At 43.5% G+C, this 23,141-nt stretch overlaps 1 protein-coding gene across 1 annotated transcript in view; it reads left to right on the top strand.

Annotated features, from left to right (window-relative positions):
* TENM4 (teneurin transmembrane protein 4) overlaps nt 1–23,141 on the top strand; it is a 954,015-nt gene that overhangs the window by 891,054 nt on the left and 39,820 nt on the right. Inside the window, exons 26-28 of the mRNA XM_029602209.1 lie at nt 10,157–10,392; nt 12,788–13,084; nt 17,470–19,084. Coding sequence (XP_029458069.1) covers nt 10,157–10,392; nt 12,788–13,084; nt 17,470–19,084 — 2,148 coding nt within the window. The remainder of the gene's footprint in view (nt 1–10,156; nt 10,393–12,787; nt 13,085–17,469; nt 19,085–23,141) is intronic.

Genomic DNA, 23,141 nt, shown 5'->3' with positions numbered 1-23,141 from the left:
CATAGGTGATGTTAAACTTTTTATACAAGTTTTAACAGAGTTTGGAAGTGTCTTGAGTTCCTCTGTCAGTGACAACATTCTCTCGTAAGCCATGTAAACAGAAAATATTTTGGAAGAAGTGATGGGTGAATTCAGGAGTCATAGGCAGGCCTGGAAGCATCACAAAATGTGCCATTTTTTGAGAAGCAGTCCACAGTGACCCACATCACTTCATCCCTTAGAGGGAGGAAATTACATTATAAAATCCATGGATACATGGGACCATGGTTTCTCTGGGACTGGTAAAGGTTGTAGGAGTCCCCAGGGCATGAGTGGGAGGGCTTGTTGCAGGAGCAATTTGGGCAGGACTTACATAGAAACATGAAGGCAGAAAAAGACCATATGATCCATCCAGTCTGCCTCTCCATCCAATTAATTTAGCATCTTAATTCTCATCATTTCCTTAGAGATCCCCTGTATTTATCCCATGTTTTCTTGAATTCATACACTGTTTTGGTCTCCACCACCTCCACTGGGAAGACTGTTCCATGCCCTCTCTATAAAGAAGTATTTCCTAAGATCACTTCTGAATCTAGCCCCCTTAACCCTCATCTCCTGACCCTCATTCTAGAACCTCCTTTCCATTGAAAAAGGCTCACCTGTGCATGGAAACCTTTAAGATATTTAAATGTCTCTATTATATCTCACCTATCTTGCCTTTCCTCTAGGGCAAAGCTTCCCAAACTGTGGGTCAGGACCCCAGATGGGGTCACAAAACCTCCAGCCGGGGTCACAAATGCCTCATAGGGCAGTCCTCTCCAGACATCACCAGCAGCAGAAGTATTGGAAATCAGCATGGGATCTTTGAGCTAGCATGCACTCTCAGGTCCTGCAATGGTCCCGCCCTCGCTTGAGTTTCCACACTAACAGGAAGCCATGTGTGAGGAGGGACTGGGGCCACTGCAGGGCCTGTGCGCTTTTACTGGCTCACAGATCCTGTGCTGACTTTCATTACTAATGCTGCTGCCAGTTGCAGATCAACATGAGGCATTGGACCAGCCATTGGGAAGAGTGGGCAGAATGTGCACAGGTCTGTGCAGATTGTCACTTCTTCTCTACACTCTCCCATCACTGAACTTACCTAAGAGAAAAAGTTGCCCCTGTCATCAGCCTGCCCTCTCTTCTCACTAGCTGTCATCCACTTATCACCTGAGGCCCAAAGGAAAATGTTGCTGCTGATCCTAGTCACGGGGATGTTTGGATGGGGGCTGTTTTTAAGGGAGGGATCAGATACAGGAAGGGTTTGAGGGTTGGATCAGTGGGAGAGGGATTGTCTGTGGAAGGTGAGAGGGTGGATGCAAGAGAGGAGCTAGGGGTGGGAGTATCAACTGGGGGGTATATGAGAAAAGAGAGAAGAAGGGCTGACAGATAATCAATTGGGGTTACAAAAATGGCTTGGAGGTGAGAGAGGTTCAGTGGGGAGGGTGTAAAAAGCTGGATTGGGTGAGCGAGAGGCTAGGCTGGGAAGGGAAGAGGAACTGAGGGATGTAAGAGGGGATCAGCTGGAGGGGCAACGGTTGAGAGGCCTTCTGGAAGGGGATGGAGGTTGAGAGAGGGGATCAGATCAGTTGGAGTGCAGGAATGGTGAGTGGAGAGGTTGTTGGAGGCGAACTACATCCCTTGAATTAGGTTTGGTTGTCCTCTGGGGTCGTATGGGGTCGTGTCCTCTGGGGTCGTGTGAAGTTTCAAGTGCTAAAATGGGGTCACATTGGCTAAAAGTTTTGGAAACCCTGCTCTAGAGCAGTGGTTCTCAACCTTTTTCCCATTGTGACACACCTGACAGGCCACGCTCACATATGTGACACACTGCTCATTACAATTCACGGCAGAAATAAAAAGTAAAGGTCCGGTAATTATTTTTATTGTTTAAAATGACACAAGGAAAAGATACATATTCTGTCTGAACAGAAATTGCTTAAATAGTAAACATCCCACACCAAAACAGCACCAACCGGATTTACGCGCGCAGGGCATTTAAAATCCGGCCCACTGTACCTTTCCCTTCGGCTTTTGCATCCTAAATGTATTACTCTGCATTTTTTAGCATTAAATCTTAGCTGCCAGACCTCAGACCATTCCTCAAGCTTCACTAGATCCCTCCTCATGTTTTTAACTCATTCCTGGCTATCCAACCTGTTACAGATTTTGGTATCTTCTGCAAAATGACAAACCTTTTCTGACATTCCTTCTGTCATGTCGTTCACAAAAATGTTGACAAGAACTGGTCCAAAGACCGATCCCTGAGGCACACCACTAGTAACAACCACACATACACACACCCCCATCAGAGAAAACTACTTTTACTACTGCCCTTTGTCACCTCCCATTCAGCCATTTTCTAACCCATTCAGTTACTCTAGGCTCCATACCAAGGGCACACAATGTATTTATAAGTCTTCTGTGCAGAACCATGTAAAAGACTTTGCTGAAATCCAAGTACACTACGTCTAAGTGCTCTCCCATGATTCAACTTTCTGGTCTCCCAATCAAAGAAATTGATCAGATTCATCTGACAAGATTTACCTCTGGTAAAACCATGCTGCCTTGAATCTTGGAATCCATTGGATTCCAAAAATTGCACTATCCTCTGTTTTGGCAGCAATTCTATTAGTTTTCTCATTACAAAGGTCAGATTAACTGGCCTGTAGTTCCCAACTGTTGGGTTTGTGCATATTGTGGACTCTTGGTCAAAGTGGTGATGACTCCTCCCACGGGGAGGGGCCCCATGGGAAACCACAACGATTGGCTAGACTCTAGTAAGCAGACACTGAGGAAAGAAAGCTTTATTATACTGCTGTTGAAGAGTTGAATCTTGCCCAAGGAACAGACAGTACTGTAGTTCAGCGATAATAGAGTAAGCTCAGAGAGTCTCTGTAGTTGATGATCTCACCCAGATGTAGCAAAGGTGCGGCAGTGTTCCGCAGCGTGGGATAGGCCGTGAACATGAAGGGTGGAATGAAGAGAGCTGGAGCGTAGTGATACTCACAGAGTAGCAGTGCTGATAACTTCCTTCGGTAGTTGAATGAAGAGAGGGACCCGATGTCCGAGATGCAGGATACCCTGAGTAGAGTAGGCCCTTGAGGAGCGAGTATCTAGGAGCGTTGAGGGTTCCTGAAAGAAAGCAGACAGGACCCCAGAGGAGCGAGTGTCCTTTAGGTTAGGTAGATTCACCCCGGAGGGCTAGTAAAAGCGAGAGGCCCCCAAGGAGTGGGTACCCAGAGCTTCCGTAGGAGCGAGATACCCCGGAGGGTAGTGAGGAATCCAAGCGAGCAACTTAGGTTTTGCTACTCTGACCACTTCTAACTCGTTGAATTGGAGCGGAGGCTAAAATACCCGGAGGTACTGATGTCATGTGGTGAGGCCGCCCCCGAGGTTCCTGCCATGACGTATTCAAAAACGTAGGCAGCTTGCGCTCGCGTGCCCTAGGAGGCCTCAAGAAGAAGCATGGCGGACAGGGATGCCCATGCTGGCTCGGAGATGCCAAGGGTTTCGGCAGACAGCAGCGGAGGCAGCCATCCTTCCAAGGGAGGAGGAAAAGGGTAGAAGAGAGGTAAGGCAGAGTGGTCGCAGCCGTCTGCAACCAACGGACGCAACACCAACTCCTCCTTATTTACACTTTTATGAAAAGGAACCACATCGCCCTTTTCCAGTTCTCTGGAACTACTCCAGACTCTAAGGAAGCATTGAAAAGCTCAGCCAGCAGAGCTGCCAGGGCATCTTTAAGTTCCCTTAGTACCCTTGGATGTATCCCATCTGGCCCCATCGCCTTATCTATTTTAAGTTTAATTAGCTCCTTATGAACACACTGTTTTGAAAATTGATTGAGATTTACCTCACTTCCAGTCTTATTTGTGTTTGTTTATGTGGTCCTGCTCCGGGCTCATCTACAGTGAACACCAAACAAAAGTATTTGTTAAGCAATTTTGCTTTTTCCTCATCAGCTTCTACATATTCCACACCTTTGAGTCTCACAATGCCACTTTTGCAATTCCTGCTATCACTAATATATCTAAAAACAAGTCTTGTCCCCCATTTTTACCGTATTTGCTGTTTTTTTCTTCCATTTGAATTTTCGCATTCCTGACTACTTTCCCATCTTCTCTTAATTTTTCCAGATATTGTTGCCTGTCTTCCTCTTTCTGCAATCTCTTGTATTTTATGAATGCTAACCTTTTCTCCCTTATCTTTTAAGTTACTTCTTTAGAAAACCATAACGGTCTCTTTTTCCTCTTTCTTTTATTTACATTCCTAACAAAAAAATTAGTTGCCCTTATATCTCCTTTTAGTTTTGCCCACTGCCCTTCTACTTCTCCTAGATTTTCCCATCCATCAAACGATTCCTTGAGGTACTCCCTTATTTTGAGAAAGTTTTCCTGAAGTCTAGGACCCCTCGCCTTAGAATGAACCTTCATCTCTTGCGTCCTAATATTGAACTACACCAGCTGGTAGTCACTGGTTCCCAGATAATCGTCCACTACAACATCAGAAATACTATCCCTGTTGGTAAACACCTGGTTTAGTATCACCCCCTTCCATAATCGTTCTGTTACCAGTTGACAGAACAGTTCTTCTTACAGAGACTCCAGGATCTCCCTGCTTCTAGAAGATCCTGCAGTTGGGATGTTTCAATCAACATCTGGAAGATTAAAATCCCCTAGCAGCAGGACCTCCCTTTTCACAGCAATCCTGTGAATATCCTCCATTATATCTCTGTCCATCTCCTCTATCTATGATGGAGGTCTGTATATTATACCAATATAAATAGATGTTCCATTCCCTCTTTCCAAATTAACCCACAGTGCCTTCTCCTTACATTGTAAGTCCAGCAGTGCTGTTGCTTTAATACTGTTCTTTATATATAACGCCACGCTTCCTCCTTTCCATTCTTAGAGAGTTGAGGCCACTGATCGTGCCGGGATAGTAACTCCAATGTCTTTCAGGTGACCATCCAATCTGGAGTCCTGGGCCCAATGGAGCATCTTCTCTCTGAGGCGTTTGGGTACCTTGTTTTTCCCCTGCTGGTACTGTAATCAAGGTGCTAGTGAGGATTTTCGCTGGGTCAATGATGTGTTGTGGAATCTCTCCTGGATATCTGATGGCTCAAAAGAGTGAGAGAGGGTGTCTGTACATTGTTTCTTTACTACTGAGTGATAGGGCGCCCAAAACAAAGTAAGAATTTACCTGGAACTGAAAAGGGAAGGGCCATGTAAGATCCCCGATCGGGAAACCCGCCCCCCCCCTGACATCACTGATGACAGCGCTGGACAGTTAACCGGCGCCGGAACACTAGGCGTCGCATGCTGTGCGTCACGCGCCAAAGGGGCATCCCCCCCTTTGTGCACCCCTTCGTGCAATCCGTAGTGCTTGTTCTAGTTAATATCTTTGTAATCGGAGATCTCTCATGTGCGTTTAATATGCATCCTGTTATACTTTTTGCTCAATTGTTAAATGTATTGCAAGTTGAACCTTGTAAACCATTATGATGGCTTTACCGAATGACGGTTATATAAAACTCAACAAATACATAAATAGGTCAACTGAAAGAAGCTTTTCCAGCCGAAGTATGTCTTAGTCCCATGCAAAAGCTGCATAAAGATAATGTGAGACACACCAGCAGACAAAAGGAAAAGCAAATTTAAAAATAGCCAGCCAAAATTTGTTAAAACCAAAAACATATTTATAAATCCAATCAATGGAAAGGCTACATACACCCATATGGACAGACCCATAGTTATAAATTATTATAATATTCATTAGCAGTCACCTTGTTGCTTCGGCCAGGAAAAGTGACAGCAGATCCGAGCACCATTGTTCCCATTCTCTCTATACTGGCTGCCTCATGTCTACATCACCATCAGAACTCCTCCTGCCTCATTCCCATCAGCATATTGGCTCCTTCTCGATGACCCCTGTCTGCCCACCATGTTCTCCAGTCTCTTGTTTCCTCAGGAGAAGGAGAAATTAAGAAATGCTCCCAATTCAATGGCTGCTGCCGCTAATCTTGCGCTGCTGCTCCCCACTGCCCCTCCCTCCTAAGAGACCACCACCGCTGCTGGTATCGCTGTCGTTTCTCCCTCCTCCAGGTCAGCTCCAATCAGATTGTTTTGTATACAAGAAAGTACTTTCAAAATTCATGGGCGGGAAGAAGCAGCAACAATACTGGTGGCGGCGTCCCAGGATGGGGGTTGCAGGGAGAAGCGGCGCGGCATTAGCAGCAGAAAATCAAGGTCCCCTTCTACCTCCGATCCAGTCAGAGTCTCGCTGGTTACGGCGAAGGAAATGAAGTTGGTGGCAGGTGCTTCAGAGCAGGTCTGCCTGTGCATGTTACTTCAGAGGTGCATTCCTGCGCGGCTTAACCTATGTACCTCCATTCTAGACCAGGGGATGCAGACCTCCAGTGGGTTCCAACAATATTGGGGGTGCTTGAGCACCCACAGAGCTGGCGCCTATGTCATGGTCTCATAATGCTGTTGGACCAACCTCGCTACTCACTACTTATAGAAGTTAAAATCTGCTATAACTATTCTTCTGTATAACAAATATATGTTTATTCTCTGACCATGAGTATATATATATATATATAGATAGATAGATAGATAGATAGATATAGATATATATAGATGTGTGTGTATATATATATATATATATATATATATATCCTGAGTTCTTTGTAACCAGGAGCAGTGTGCCTATTGAGTCAATTGTAGTTAGATAATAATGGCTGGATACAACAGCTTGTCAGGAGTAAAAATTACAGAAAAACATCATTGTTTGAGTACTGCTAATTAGTTTGTTTTTCATAACATATAAAATAAATAGTGCATATAATTGAAATGCAGAGAACTTCGTCTGCTGATGGCTTGATTGCCATAACATCCACACTCAGCATCAGAAGCTGTACTTTCGTAGGACATAAGACAGCACAAGAAGGTTTTTGGTGGTTCTGCTGGGCCAGGTTTCCTACGCTGATCATGCATTCCATGAATTGTCAGGGTGGGGGGAGTGGGAGAAAGCTGTTCGTTTTTAATATGATTTTTATGTTTTGTCCCTTACACTTTAATTGTATTCTCATTCAGGGTCACTTGTTACAAAGATACACTTCTGATTTTATAAAAGTTCAGTCCTGATCAGATCTGTCAGATGGGAGCAAGCCCTTGCTCCATTTGCTCTTATCCAGTTCAGTTTTCAAGCAACAAAGATAAGAAGGTATGGAGTCTTTTTACAAGGGAAGATGAAGGAACATGCGAGCTTAAATTGATGGCGTCTTATCAGTGCCAGGTTGGCTTACAGAAGCAGTACTACGTTCTGGCTTACCAGCGGGACACTCCAGTACACACACCGTTTCTTGCCCTTCCCCATTCAAAAATCGGAAGACTTTTAAGCTTCAGATATGAGGACCTAGGGAATACTGTACTGGGCCAGTTCATCAGATCCAGCTTCTAATCTCCAACAGAGGCCAGTCTGGGTCACTAAGACGTACACAACAGATCCTAATAGAGAGATCCATTCACTGCCGTTCACTCCGGGTCCCAGGGAGTAGAGGTCATAGCAACCAGAATAATAATCAAATTATGTATCGGTCAGCAGTTAAGGATCTATCGCAGTGCCATGATTTTGTGAATGTATGTTACCCACTTACTTTGCATACAAATTAGCCAGCATCCTGGAGGAAATAGCTCTTTTTACCAATCAACAGGTACCTTAAATTCAAATTATTTCTCATAACCGTGAGTTTACAACTAAAATCCAATAAAGTGTAAAAATGTTTTTTCAAAATGTGATTAGAAATATAAAGGGAGCAATATTCAAACTGCCTGCGTTAGTGCAAAATCTGAGGGTACTTTACCTACGAGTTTTGCAACAGTTATATGCACGCTTTCCTTTTGAAAACTGCCCCGAGGAACCTGTTTTTTTTTTTGCATCTACTTTTTCTGTGAAACTTAGCACTCCTAGGGACCGATGCAATACAGTGCGCTCAGCCGAGTGCACTGTATAATCCGCAGTTGGACCCAGGCACCCAGGCGCAGTTAAATAGGCGCTAATCCACCCCTAATGCAATAAGGGGATTAGCGCCTATTTAATGTGCATCTGACGCGGAGTGAATGGGTTAGTGCACATCACATGCAAAAGAGTATGAATGAGGCTATTACTCATTCACTCCAAATGTAAAAAAAATAAATGTGCGTCTCAGACGCACATTTATCGCTCAGCTATAGACGCCTGCCTGGAGCAGGCGTTAATAGATGAGCGCATTGAAAAGAAGTACAGAGAAGCAGAAAAAACTGCTTTTCTGTACTTCTTTTAAAAGTTTTTAACAAAAAACTCAGCCAGCCGCATTAAGAAGACGGCGTCGGGTTTCATAACCGGCTGGCTGCGTTATGAAAACGTACGCCAATAAACTCGAGTTTATCAGCGTCGGTGTTCATAACCTTCAGACCATCGTAACTGCGGGGTCGCATTAGCAAGGAGGTGCTAGGGTCCCCTAATTATAATATAGCATGGCGTCCCCCTTGCGGGCGCCATACGCACGTTAAGAAAGCAGGTGCCGATTTTTCAGCGCCCGCTTTCCGCGCTTTTTTTTTTTTGCATCGGCCCCATAGATTTGAAAATGCAATCTACCTGCATTATTTTCCCCCCAAGACTAAAATATGCCCCCAGGGGCGCCTCCTCTCTCTGCAGATCGTGGAGTAATGTGGGGGGGGGGAGGGTGTTTAGATTTACCTACTCATCTTTACATTTAACTCCCCTAGTGCTTTGTACTTGAGATAGTGGAGGGTGAGGTGACTTGCCCCAGGTCACAAGGAGTGGCAGGAGCAGGATTTGAACCCTGGCTTCCCAGCCCACTATTCTAGCCCCTAGGTTATGCCTCCACTTTTAGCCATATAGAGGAAGGGTCATTTTCAAACAGCTCATTCACCTGGGTAAACTGGTAATTGTCCTTAAAATTAACTAGAACACTCATTTGGTTTTATACCTCTTTTAATGAATGTTAATTAAAGAGACCATGGAAACTCATCCCACTCATTTATCTTCAATACTACTGCAACAGTTTGTAAAGGATAACAGGTTTTAGTCAGTACTGCAGAAAAATAGCTAAATCCAGGGAAACCAGTTGTACTAAACTTGGATACCCGTGGCTCTTGGCTCTCCAAAAAATGTTTGCATAAGAAAATGTTTCATTCCTCAAGGGATAAGGGATGTAAAGCAAAAATGCTAAATTCCTGCATTAAATGATTATTGCTGCTTATCTCTGTCAACATTTCAAAACTAGACCTTTGTGTTGGTATGTGTTAGGGTCGTTTTTATCCCAAAAACAAATCCAGGACTGACTGCTGAAATCTGTTGACAACTGCTGTAGATAGGCCAATAAAAATCAATACCAACATTTGCAGGTGTCTGTTTGTTTGGAAACAGACCTACAGCTTGACTGCAGTCTGGACCCTAAGAGAAACCTTAATAGAATCTAGTCAGGATATGAAAAAATTATCTTGGAATGTGCTTGACCTGTAGTGTGTGACTGGAAAAGATAATTTGCTCAAGTTTTCCTGCCACCCATACTCATGTGCTGATGACATAGCACTGCAGGAAACCCAAGTCCATCTGTCAGTCCTTACTGAATATTTTTGGTAGAGGCCCTGAGTAAATGGCATAAATACTAAGGAAATATGTACCAGCTCATTCCCTCAGATGAGAGTCTGATTTTCAGCTATGTCTTCCACCAGTGAAGGAAGGTCAAAGGGTCAAAACTAGAGTGAGGGCTTTCACATTTATTGCCCCTGCATTATGGAACTCCCTTCCTACAGCTTTGTGCCTGGAAAAGGCCTACTTCAGATTCAGGTGTGCCCTCAAGACTCACTACTTTAGTCAGATCGTCATTTAAGAGGCTGTTTGGTTGCAATTCCAGATTAGTGTTCCTTTTGTTTTGGGATCTCACCTCATTATCACACCATCATTTATTTATGTCACGCTTTTCCAATCTTACTCTCTTCCCTCCCTTGTCCTGCCACTAAGGTTATCTTACCTTACATGACTAATCAGGCAAACAAGTTCAAGTTGGTTGATTAATTGTCTGGTTTCTGATCTTCAGTCATTTGTTTTGATTTTTCCCTCTCTCTAGACCAAGTTCGAAATAGCTACTACGTTGGAGCAGATGGTTCTCTCAGGCTTATGCTGGCTAATGGAATGGAGGTGGTTCTGCAGACTGAGCCTCACCTGCTGGCTGGCACAGTAAACCCAACGGTGGGGAAAAGGAATGTTACTCTGCCCATCGACAACGGCCTCAACCTGGTAGAGTGGAGACAGCGTAAAGAGCAGGCCAGAGGGCAGGTTACCGTTTTTGGACGCAGACTGAGAGTGAGTAATGGTAGTGGAGGTACTTCAAGTTCAATTTTATAACCGAAATAATATATTTATTTAAAAATAGATTTTTTTTTAAAATACTTTTATGACACCCAAAATCTCAAAGTCCAAGTCAAAGCCAGCTAACACACACATCCGGCTAATTTAACCCGGATATTCAGCAGTGCAGCTGTACTGCTGAATGTACCCAGATAGGTTAGAGTTAGCTGGATATGTGGTATCCTGATAACTTTAGACCTGCCCTATGGCACGTCTAGAGTTAACCAGTTAACTTAACCGGCTAATTCCGCTCCTCCCCGGAAGGCCAACCTCCTGCACGAGGAACACCACCGACTTACCTGGCTGTATTCTAGCTGGATAATTCGGTATCCGGCTAAGATTTAGCCATATAAGCCTTTTAAATATGGTGTAAGCCATTCAGATGGATAACTTTCCCCTTTATCCATCTAAATGGCTTTTCAATATGTACCCCTTAGTGTACAGTAACATAAAATATGACGACAGGTAAGGACATTAAGGACCATCTAATCTACCCTATTTCCTTCCTGTTGCAGCACACAGACCCCATTTACTCACTGGCTTTCCCTTCCCTCTGTACTTATGCCATACTTCCTTAGATTCTGTTGTTTGCCTGCACCGCTGCCACTGGAAGGCGTTATTGCCATTCATCTCATAGAATCCCAGAGGTGTCTTTGTTTCCTAAGCAAACTAACAGGAGGTAGCACTCCTAATCGGAACCCAGCTGCATAATGAAGACCAGTAAGACAGAGCCTTACCATTCTAACCAATATCCTTTGAGAAGCGTTACTGAGAAAAATGAACGTGCAGGTACTGGAATGGAATGTATAGATTTATTCCAAAGAAGTCCATTTAGCACATTCTAAAACTAGCATCAAATACTTTTCAAGCACTGAATCAAGCAACTGTTTATAAAGAAGGGGGCAATTTTCAGTAGCAAAGTGCAAAGTTTGTAGGTAGTTTTGCACACTTGGGCCTGGTAGGCAATTTAAAAAGGAAAAAAAAAAAACTTACATGCTTAGTTTATCTTTTGATAATTCACTTACATGGGTACAAAAGTTCCCACAGACTTTGCATCTGCGTTTTTCTGCAGGTGGAAGAAAGGGGGAAAATATACACGTCCGGGTTTAAAAATTCCATGCTGCGTGCCTGCTGTATTCCCTCAACCTACACACACCTCTGGGAGCACCTGTTTGTAATGTGACTAAAAGTACTCATACGGTGAACTCCCAGTGTACTTTTAGCCACTCTGAGGAGGGTCATTTTCAGACAGGCCAGTTTACTGCAGAGAAATTGCTGTTTCCCCAGGTAAATAGCTTTGAAAGTTGTCCTCTAGGGTAGCAAAGGCAGGACCCCCAGGTTCCCGGCCATGCCACATTTGCATACTGTGCACCAAAAGCAAATTTAATGTGGCAAAGGCTGGCATCCCATGTGCTGTCTCTGTACTTCCTTCTTTGTTGTGTCCCTCCAGATTGCTGTTTATCACATTGTTGAGAAGGGGTATTTATGCCAGGGACTTCCCCATTGCCCATTTAAATTGTGCAGAGGTGAAAAACTGAAATTTAGTGGTCACAAAAAAAAAAAAAAATTGCTGCAGAGCCCTTGACACAAGAAATAATGTTAACTGATATTCAGAAGTGACCCAGAGAGAAACGGGGCAGTGCATCTTTGTGTATTTCATGTAAAAAAATGAAATCAGTGATCCAGGAATACAGTGGCAGCTCAGCAAGTTGTCTTAACAAATGAGGTGAGGAGTTCATGGCTGCTGTGTTAGTGACTGTCTGTGTTTTGCATGTTTGTTCCTCAGTACCTGGTGGCTGATTGGAGAATGGCACCTCGCTCTCTCTGGTGTCAGATTCTGCAGACGGCTGGGCTTGCACGTTGGCCGACTGCAAATTCAGCTCTAGGGAGCATAGTTAGTAGTTACGTCTATAATTAGAATATATTCCAGATAATGTAACTAGTTTGGTAAAAAGGCCTGAACTTTTTTTAAGTAAAGGAAGATGGTGTGTAAGCTCTTTGCTGAGGAACTCTGCCTAAATCAGACACATTACAGGGCAATATGCCTAATTCGTTTTTATGTATGCAACTAAAATTGATCCCATTTTGATGAGGATCCTGGGAAGATGACAGCAACAATTCTTCCAGATCTTCATATGTATATCCACATATATAGGGATCTTACTGAAATCATACCTCATGTTGCCCTTTTGCTAACTAGAACATTCCCACCCTTCTCCCAAGAATGATGGTAAGGAGATTGGGCCTTGTTTCAGATGTTCTTTCTGGTAATGTGAACCAATGAATTTGCAACCAAGAGGCAGATGGTGTCCTCCTGATTCACCTTGTGTTCTAACTGCTGCCTCTTTAGGTTCACAACAGAAACTTGCTATCCCTTGACTTTGACCGTGTCACCAGAACTGAAAAGATCTATGATGACCATCGCAAGTTCACCCTGCGGATTCTGTACGACCAGGCAGGAAGACCCAGTCTCTGGTCTCCTAGCAGCAGGTTGAATGGAGTCAACGTGACCTATTCCTCTGGGGGCCATGTTGCAGGGATCCAGCGAGGAACCATGTCAGAGAGAATGGAGTATGATCAGGCTGGCAGGATAATTTCCAGGACCTTTGCTGATGGGAAATCATGGAGCTACACCTACCTAGAGAAGGCATGTTGGATGATACTCAACTCTTTCTGTATTTTCTACCAATTAACATCTTCTGTTCTTTTAGTTCCTGCCTGTCTCACTGCCTTTTCTAACTGGATCTCCGAACGCTACCTTAAGCTAAAAGAATCAGTACTATCACAGTTTTTTAACTAATGGTGGTGACAGTTCAAACTAACAAAGCATTAAGACCCCATTTTCATTCACATTTTTCTTTCATTCCTAAGGAAGTATCAGTGCTTAAAGTTTGTGAATACTCCCCACACTTATCCACTCTCACCATTATAAATGTAGGTGTTTTTATTCTGATTGACATTAGAGTCTGGCATTTTTACTGATACATGTAATGGATTCTGGGAAGGAGTATTTATAGAGGGTGGGGCCATCACAACAGATGCACACTGTATTCCAAAAAGTCTAAAAATATAACAAAATAAATTATATGACAAAAATGAGAGAAGACCTAAATAAGGCTAAACAAATGAAGAAATCATGCCAAGAAACAGGCAATTTGAAGAATCTAGGTGAACATCTGGTTTACATCAATGAAATTTTGTGAAATTTTTCAGTAAATATTATTAAAATTGAATTTTATCCGTTGCAAATATCGCACACGGAGCTGGAAGCTTTGAAGTGTGCAGATTCTTTATGGTTAAAAAAAAATAGCGACTGGAGGTTCAGATATCAAAGAGCTAGGAAATTGCTCAAAAAATGACAGGCTGTTTCCTCAAAAGAGAAGAATTTGCTTTTCTTGCATAAGCTCGCCTTTGATGTATCTCTCCTGGGAAAGGATAAACGAGGCAAAGATTTAAAAAAGGGAAATATTTTTTTAAATAGCTTTTTTTTTTTTTTTTTTTTAAAGGGAGGAGGAGGAGAGCCTTTCTGCTTCCTCTCTCTCCATCCCACCAGCAGTAGTACAGTGCCAGAGGCACAGCCGGCTTTAGTGCATTATACTTAAGGCTGGGAGTATTTGCTACTTTAAAAAATGCCATACCGTATAGTACTGCTGTGGTCAAAGATCACAAATGTCACCCCGTCCTTCCAAAAATGGCATCACCGACTGATTTATTTTGGTAAAAATAGTTTGCTAGTGAGGTTTTTGAAATTAAGCATTACTATTCAGTTTTATACCCTGATCCATTTAAACATAAAGGGGACCATTTTCAAAGGCCTGTTTTTATGCACGGAAAGAGCGGTTCTAAAATTGGCCTGGGCCGAGTGCCCACACAGCCCGCTTTCATACCTGCTTTTACGTGCACTGAGGGAGATGTTACGGGCGGAGTCGGCACTTCCACGCATGCTTTTTGATTTTAAAAAGGATGCACATTAAATATGTGCGTGTACATTACGCCCTCCGAAGAGGACTTATAACTTTACACGAGTGAATGCGTGCACATCTTGGCCAGTTATCCAAGGGTTTTGTAAACAAGCTTATTACGCAGGTATGTTCGCTTTGAAAATACTCGGTAACATCGGCATGGACAATGTACACAGTAAATGTCACCCGCTAGGCAGACCGTTCCCCCAAATACCAACCCCAATTCATAATATTGCATTCATATAAAGTGGGTTTGCTCTAGGATTGGTAAACTTTAATGCATTTGGAGTGTCCCTTGAAGCAGATAAAAACTGGTCATTCTTCCATCTTTCATCTGTACTACGAAAAAAATCATCCAGCTCGATACATTTCTGTATCTAATTCCCATCACACATATCCCAATAGTCTGTCAAAATGGCATTTAAAAGTTAGCGGCCCTATTAGCAGAACAACTATGTCAATTGATGTGGACAATTCCGTAACCCAGGACCACACAAAGAGGGTCTTTATTTGAAAATAAAATCACTTTTAACATGGTATTCATGCTAGAAAGGCCACATTTTTTTCAATTACCCTTGTTAAAAAATCTTCCCATGCAAGAACTAAGACACAGCACTCCATAGGTAGCCTCGGGCATGGCTGTCGTCCCGCTGGGAAAATAGAAACAGACTGACCAATACAAGTACAAGGGCATGGGAATGACCTGAAATAACTACAAATAATTCATGAACTTACTTTTATTCTTCTGGTAAAGGAAAGAGGGGATAAAATTTAGAGGGACACTTTTTATAATCGAAAGGAAAATATGGGTCAGAAACTCAGGCAAATGATTTTAACTGCTTTATTTTTCATAAGTGCGTAAGATAGGAAAGGTGCACTGAGCTCAGCATCCTGCCTGCAACAGTGGCCTCTGGGCCACTAAGAACGTACCCGGCAGATCCCAAAGCCCAGATCTGCTCACATCCACGGATAAGCAGTGGCTTTCCCAAAGCTACCCAGCTGATAATGGTTAATGAACTTTTCCTCACGTTGCTTGTCCGAACCCCTTTTACACTCAGCTGTGCTGCTGGATGCCTTGACCACACCCTCCGGCGACAAATTCCGCAGCTTGATTGTGCGCTAAATGAAAAAAAAAAAAGAGAAAACTTTCTCCAATTTGTCTTAAATCTCCTAACCTGTCAGTTTCATGGACTGTCCCCTAGTCTTTTTACTATTTGAAAGGGTAAATAACCATTCCTTGTTTACCCGTTTCCTGCCAGTCGTGATTCTATAAACCTCTATCATATCCCCTCATAGTATAATCCTCTCAGTCACCTCTCCAAGCTGAAGAGCTCTAACCTGTTTCATTTTTCTTTATCGGGGAGCCATTCCAGCCCCTTTATAATTTTTGTTGCCCTTTTATGTACCTTTTCTTAAATCCATTTTATCTTTTTTGAGATGGGGTGACCAGAACTGCACACAATACTCAAGGTGCTATGATATTCTGTTTCATTTCCCATTCCTTTCCACACCATTCCTGAAATTCTGTTTGCTTTTTTGACCACCCTTGCACACAGAGCTGAGGATTTCAACGTTTCGTTGCACGTTTGGGTTCTTCTCCCTTTTCCTGTCCCCGAGGCAGTGGGTTCGGTGGTGGCATGTAACAAAGGAGGGTTCATGCGGGAAGAGTCCAACACGCTTTATTTGTATGCACACTTCAACAGCAGTAGTGCTTATTACTGCCTTCAACAAAAAATCAAGTAGATAAGTAAAGGAGGTCTTCTTTTTGGTAAATCAGTTGGCCATCTCTATTCATATGGCCATTAATTTTGTTTTTAGGAATAACTTTTACCATATTGCCTGGCACTGACATCATGCTCACTGGTCTATAATTTACTGGTTCACCCTTGGAGCCCTTATTAAAATTGGCATTAGATTGGTCCCACTCTAGTCTTCAGGTATTCTGGCTGTTTTTAATGATAGACTAGAGGTTACTAGTAATAGATCTGCAATTTTATATTTGAGTTTTTCCAGTACTCTGGGCTGAATACCCTCTGGCCCTTTCCCAAACTGTTTCCCAAGTACTTGCCCGCACCATGTCTCATCCATGCACTGAAATTCCAGAGTTCATTCTGTCTTTGGGAATCCTGTGTGTGGAAAGGGGAACATTTCTGAGAATGCAGCCCTGGAGGTTCTATATTTCACTTTCCTACACAAAAGCCTAAATTTGGCTTCTAGAACTTCCCTCCTGCAATTTCATATGTCTTTTGTCCCTACATACATTACGACACCCAGTTCCTTCCCAACTCTTTGAAAATCCTATCTAGATGGCTTTTGAGGTCCAATACTTTCACATCAGGCAGGCAAGTTACCAAGCAATCCTCACACCCACCAAACCACCCAATTATCTATATTCCTAATGATTGAATTGCCAAGTATAACAGCATTCCTCCCTGAAGACACATCCTTGGTGCAGAGGATAATGCATCACCTGGAGGGCAGAACCTTGTTACAGCATCACTTCCTGTTACATCAAAGTTGATGCTCTCTTTCCAGGTGCCCTTGCTTAATCAAAGCAGCACAGGGACTGCCAGACTGAAGGTAGGACCACTCTACCATTTTCCTGAAGGTCCCCTCTTTATACCTGTTTGCCTTAGCTCTGCCAGATATGCCAGTCTAGTCTCCAGTCTGAGAACCAGGAGCTCTTTACACTGGGTGCACACATACAACCTTTTACCAGTAGGTAGATAGTCATGCCTGTGGCACTCAATGCAAGACTGTATAGCCCCCATCCTGCTGTTGGATTGCTGTCTGCATGTTAATGTTGTTGAGTTGTTAAAGTTATTTAAAGTTGTATAAGGAGTGGAGACACTTAATCCAATTTAAAATACCCTAATAAATTTAAGGGACTTTATTTTTATCTGTCAATTACTAACTTTAAGACTGCAGTTAATATAAACTTACTTTTATTCTTCTGTAAGGGAAAGAGGGAGGAAACTATAGGGAAGCACATTTTATAATTGAAAAGAAAAGATGGGGATGCACACTAAGACAAAAAATTGTAACTGGTTTATTTTTCTTTCATCCATAGTCCATGGTGCTGCTTCTTCACAGCCAGAGACAGTACATCTTTGAGTTTGATAAGAATGATCGATTGTCTTCTGTGACCATGCCCAATGTAGCCCGGCAGACCCTGGAAACCATTCGTTCCATTGGATACTACAGGAACATCTACAGGCCTCCCGAGGGTAATGCCTCAGTCATTCAGGATTTCACGGAGGACGGACAACTGCTTCACACCCTCTATTTGGGGACAGGGAGGCGTATCATCTACAAATATGGGAAGCTGTCCAAGCTGGCAGAAATCCTCTATGACACCACTAAGATTGGTTTTACCTATGATGAAACTGCTGGCATGCTAAAGACAATAAACTTGCAAAATGAAGGGTTCACCTGTACTATCCGATACAGGCAGATCGGCCCCCTTGTTGACAGGCAAATCTTCCGCTTCACAGAGGAAGGCATGGTTAATGCACGTTTTGACTATAACTACGACAACAGTTTCAGGGTCACCAGCATGCAGGCAGTTATTAATGAGACGCCACTGCCCATAGATCTGTACAGGTATGATGACGTGTCGGGCAAAACTGAACAGTTTGGAAAATTTGGAGTCATCTATTATGACATAAACCAAATTATCACCACCACTGTCATGACTCACACAAAGCACTTTGATACATATGGGAGAGTCAAAGAAGTTCAGTATGAGATCTTCAGATCACTCATGTATTGGATGACTGTTCAGTATGACAATATGGGGAGGGTGGTGAAAAAGGAACTGAAGGTGGGACCGTATGCAAATACTACTCGCTATTCTTATGAATATGATGCTGATGGTCAGTTACAAACTGTGTCCATTAATGACAAGCCACTATGGCGTTATAATTACGACCTAAATGGGAATCTCCACTTGGTGAGCCCTGGTAACAGTGCTAGACTTACGCCATTAAGATACGACTTGAGGGACAGAATTACAAGACTAGGTGATGTCCAGTACAAAATGGATGATGATGGCTTTTTGAAACAAAGGGGAAATGATATTTTTGAGTACAACTCTGCTGGTCTTCTAATCAAAACATACAATAAAGCCAGTGGATGGAACGTGAAATACCGTTACGATGGCCTGGGAAGGAGAGTCTCCAGGAAAACAAGTTATGGTCATCATTTGCAGTTCTTCTATGCAGACCTTACAAACCCTACTAGGGTTACTCATTTTTATAATCATTCAAGCTCTGAGATTGCTTCCCTTTACTATGATCTTCAAGGCCACCTGTTTGCCATGGAGCTCAGCAGTGGGGATGAATTCTACATAGCGTGTGACAACATAGGAACCCCTCTAGCAGTCTTCAGTGGAACAGGATTAATGATCAAGCAGATCTTGTACACAGCCTATGGGGAGATCTACATGGACACCAATCCTGGCTTTCAGATCATCATAGGTTATCATGGAGGTCTTTATGATCCTCTCACCAAGCTCATACACATGGGGCGACGAGAATATGATGTGCTAGCTGGACGCTGGACAAGCCCTGACCATGACATGTGGAAGCGCCTGAGCAGTAACAATGTAATGCCTTTCAACCTTTATATGTTTAAAAACAACAACCCAGTCAGCAATGCTCAGGATACCAAATGTTATATGACAGGTAAGACTTTACTTACAAGTTGTTTTCTTCTGCTCCAGCCTTTTCCAAATGATATCCCCTACTGTTTCACATTTCTATCATTTATCCCTTCATCAGTTTATGCTTTATCTCGTGTTAACAAGTGATAATATATTATCAGGTGTTATAATTATGTCTATTAGGATATGATATTGCCTTTGTTTACCTACTAAATACCCATTTATCAAGACATTGGATTGCAGTTTATTAACCCTTAACAACTGGATTGGTCCATTGGCTTTTCCTTCCAGATCGCTAGCACTGTTGCCCTGCATTGCATTTCTTTCCAGTTCTCTCTGCTGACTATATTCAGCAGTGCAGATCTCTGTGGCATATGGTAGAGTAGAGCCACAGCTAACACAGCAGAGGGACCCTAAGCAAAGCAATGGGAGCAAGCGGCTCCACATAATGTCAGTGTATCTGAGCTAGTCCAAACAATTTCTTAAACGTACAGGTTGCATTTAGTGTGAATTCTGCCTTCAAATTGAACTCAGGCTGTTAGTCATGGTTGACTGGATATAAGAGGGCAACTTAATGTCACAAGCTGAAATTTCTTCTTGGGACCCAGTGGAAGGAAAACTCTCATTCCCAGGGTTGTCTTTAGGGATGTGCGACATACGTGATCAGGTGGGAGGGGAGACCATACCCCAGCCATAGAGGGCACTGTTTCTGGTGCTCGCATAGGCTGCTGCCACCACCACTAAAACCTGCCCTGCTCATTCTCCCCCACCACCCACAGCCCCCTTACTAACTCTCCCCCCCCCCCCTCACCCCTCAGTAACTTGCTTTTAATCTTCTCCCACACGCCTGCCAACTCCTGGCTCTGTCACTTTGAGTCATATGGAATAATGGCTTGGGATTATGGATATCGCACGGCTCAAACCTCCTAAGAGCCACATGCAGCTGAGAGTAGGCAGCATGAAAAAGCCAAATGCTGTGCTTCTTCCGTCCCTCCCTCCCTCCCTAAATCAGTCAGAGTGGGTACTGAGTTACGACCCTGAGTTTGAAAAACACTGAGGGGCCGATGCAATACAGTGCACTCAGCCGAGCGCACTGTATAACCCGCAGTCAGACGTGCGTTGAATAGGCGCTAATCCACCCCTAATGCAATAGGAGGATTAGCACCTATTTAACGCACGTCCGATGCAGAGTGAATGAGATAGCGCTCATCACATGCAACTGCATGTGAATGAGCCTATTACTCATTCACTCCAATGCAAAAAAATAAATGTACGTCTCAGACACACATTTATCGCTCAGCTATTAATGCCTGCCTGGAGCAGGAGTTAATAGCTGAGCGCATGGAAAAGAAGTACAGAAAAGCAGAAAAAACTGCTTTTCTGTACTTCTTCAGTAAAAAAACACAAAAAAATATACCTCAGCAGACCGCCGAGTTATGAAAACCGATGCCGAGTTTACCGGCGTTGGTCTTCATAACCGGCAGCTGCCACGGGGTCACGTTAGCAAGGAGGCGCTAAAGTCACGCAAGCGACGCTACCACCTCCTTCCTAGCACGACCCCCTAATTTGGATATTGCATGGCGCCTCCGTTGCAGGTGCCATGCGTGCGTTAAGAAAGTGGGCGCTGAAAAGTTAGCGCCCGCTTTTCACGAAAATTATTGCATCTGCCCCTGAGGCAGGGTGTTCCCTGCTGCAGCATGGTTTCTGAGGTTTGTGACCAGGCCTCTAGTCAGTTTACTTTGCATCCTGCGTGTCTCTCTGATCCACTACCCATTCATGTCCTAAAAGAAATTGCTCTTGACAAAAAACATTAGCATTTTAGGAGAGATCATCTGATTATACAAAAAAAGGTGGGCTCTCCTCAAACCTACCTTTACTGCTCTGTCTCAGAAGGAGAGTCTGTGTAGGAAGGTATTGGGAGTAAATACACATACAGAGAATGCAAGTCTGCTGGGGGGGGGAGGTTGGTATACTTTTGGACTTTCTTTCCTACTTCCATCTCCAAATTGTAATCTCAGTGCCCTTGGTTATCCAGGGTCAAACCCTGGGGCTGCATTTGGTAGAGCGCTAGCTGTGCCTTTCTCTCTGCTAGGGATGGCTTTGAACGCATGTGGATACAACAGATGCATCTATTCATGGTCCCCACCCCACCCCATCTAATACCTGCTGGGCGTGCATCCTGCAGCCACACTGTTCGGTCCCAGCTAACCCGAGGGACCTGGGCTGCAATCCTCTGGGCACTGGCAGGGGGAAAAGGAGTCAAAGCTGCCAAAGTGGGGAGGAAGAGAGAGAGAGAGGATAGTGGGGATGGGGAGAGTGTGCCAAAAATGTGGGAGATCAAGGGAAGGGAGAGAAGGGTATAGGACTGAGCCAAAGAAGGATAGATAGGGAGAGGGAAGAATGCTAAACTGTGGACAATTCAGAGAGGGGAAAGAGCCAGAGATTGCTGGGATTGAAGTTCTAAAATGAAGGGCAGTTTGGGGAGGAAATGTTTGCTGGGAGGGTTGAGTTAGCCAAAGAGGAGAAGATTGGATGGGAGCTGAAGTGCAGAAGATTGGCGAAGGGGATTAAGCTAGAGAGAGGATGATTGCTGGGGGAGAGAAACAAGAAGAGGGAAGGGGAAACAAAGAGAGAGTAATGAGGGATGGCGAGAACCAGCGAAGGAAAAAGTAGGGATAGGGTCAAGTATAGGGGAAAAAGCCAGAGAAAGAAAAGAGCAGAAAATTAATAGGGGAAGAGCCAACGATGGGAAGAAATAGTTGATGACGCTTAAGGGAGAGAGAGCCAAAGAGGAGATTGATGAGGTATGAGCCAAGGATGGGGGGGGGGGGAGGGGGCTTAACAAGAGGGAGAGAGAGAGGGCTGCGAGAGAATAGTGGAGGTGACATGCAGGAAGATGGAGTGTTGGGTCAGGCAGAACTTTAAGAGTGAGAGGTGGGGAAGAGATAAAGGAGGGGTGACAGAGATGAGAGCATAAGAGAAGTGATAAGGAGATGATGGAAGAGAGGGATGGAGCACAGAAATGGAAGAAATAAGATGAAAGAGAAGGATTGTCAGAGACAATTTAGGGGAAGAAGTGATGAAGAGAGAGAGAGAGAAAAAAAAGAAAAAAGAAATGAGATACTGAAAATGGAGTTAGTAAAAGACAGAGAAGAATCTGTTACTATTAGGGAAAAAACCCTGAACAATAAAGGTAGAAAAACAATTTTATTTTCACTTTGGCAACTGGAGTATGCAACATATCATTCTAGTTGCTGTCTTATTCCCAAAGTGGTTCCTTTTATTGGCTCAACTTAAGAATTAATCACCAAAAACATTCACGTAATACCTTTAACCATTACCAACCACACCCCTAGATTCATCATTCTGCTATATTTATAGCAAAACGATGAGTTGTGAAAAAAAGGGGCAGGGGCAATAGTGGGCAGCCGGCCACATCATGGCGGTGCAGCCATGCCGCCCACTGTCGCCCCATAGCGCCACAGGAAAAGGCGGTGTTATATCCCGCGGTGCTGCCGGGCCATAATCCCACCCAAATCCCGCCCACACTCCTCCCCTTCCCCTAATTAGCATGGCATTGCCGCAATGCAGCCGTTATCTTGTGCATTAGGACCTTAACGCACGTGATAATGGCCCATCGCAGAATAAAGAATCACCCCGATAGGCAGCAAAATATTTGAATTAATGGACCATCATATTAATCTGCACTAATTGCAAATACCTGAAGGTGTACTAAACGAAAAGGTGCGATAATGTTTAAACATTGGTTCATAATAATAATATGAAAAATGTATTTACACATAAAATTCAGTGCGGAATCAGTCATTGAAGGTCTGACAAAGCATGTTCAAAAGTAAAAACAAATAGTAATTCCCTTTGTGAATTTTGAGAAAGTTTCTTCTCTGCATCAAGAGGGGTGTTTCTCACATCAAGCTGCTGCTTCTCATTAATGAACCGCCATCCTGGGAAAGCACCACATTCGTAAAATGACTGATGCATGACTAAACCAAACAAAATATAATACATCACAAATTAATGGATTTGAAAAATAAAACTGCTTTGTCAAATATCTCATCTGT

This window comes from Rhinatrema bivittatum, chromosome 5 (assembly GCF_901001135.1).
Source record: "Rhinatrema bivittatum chromosome 5, aRhiBiv1.1, whole genome shotgun sequence".
Taxonomy (NCBI): Eukaryota; Metazoa; Chordata; class Amphibia; order Gymnophiona; family Rhinatrematidae; genus Rhinatrema; species Rhinatrema bivittatum.
The sequence above is the reverse complement of the archived record's forward strand: the minus strand, read 5'-3'. Positions and strand labels throughout refer to the sequence as shown.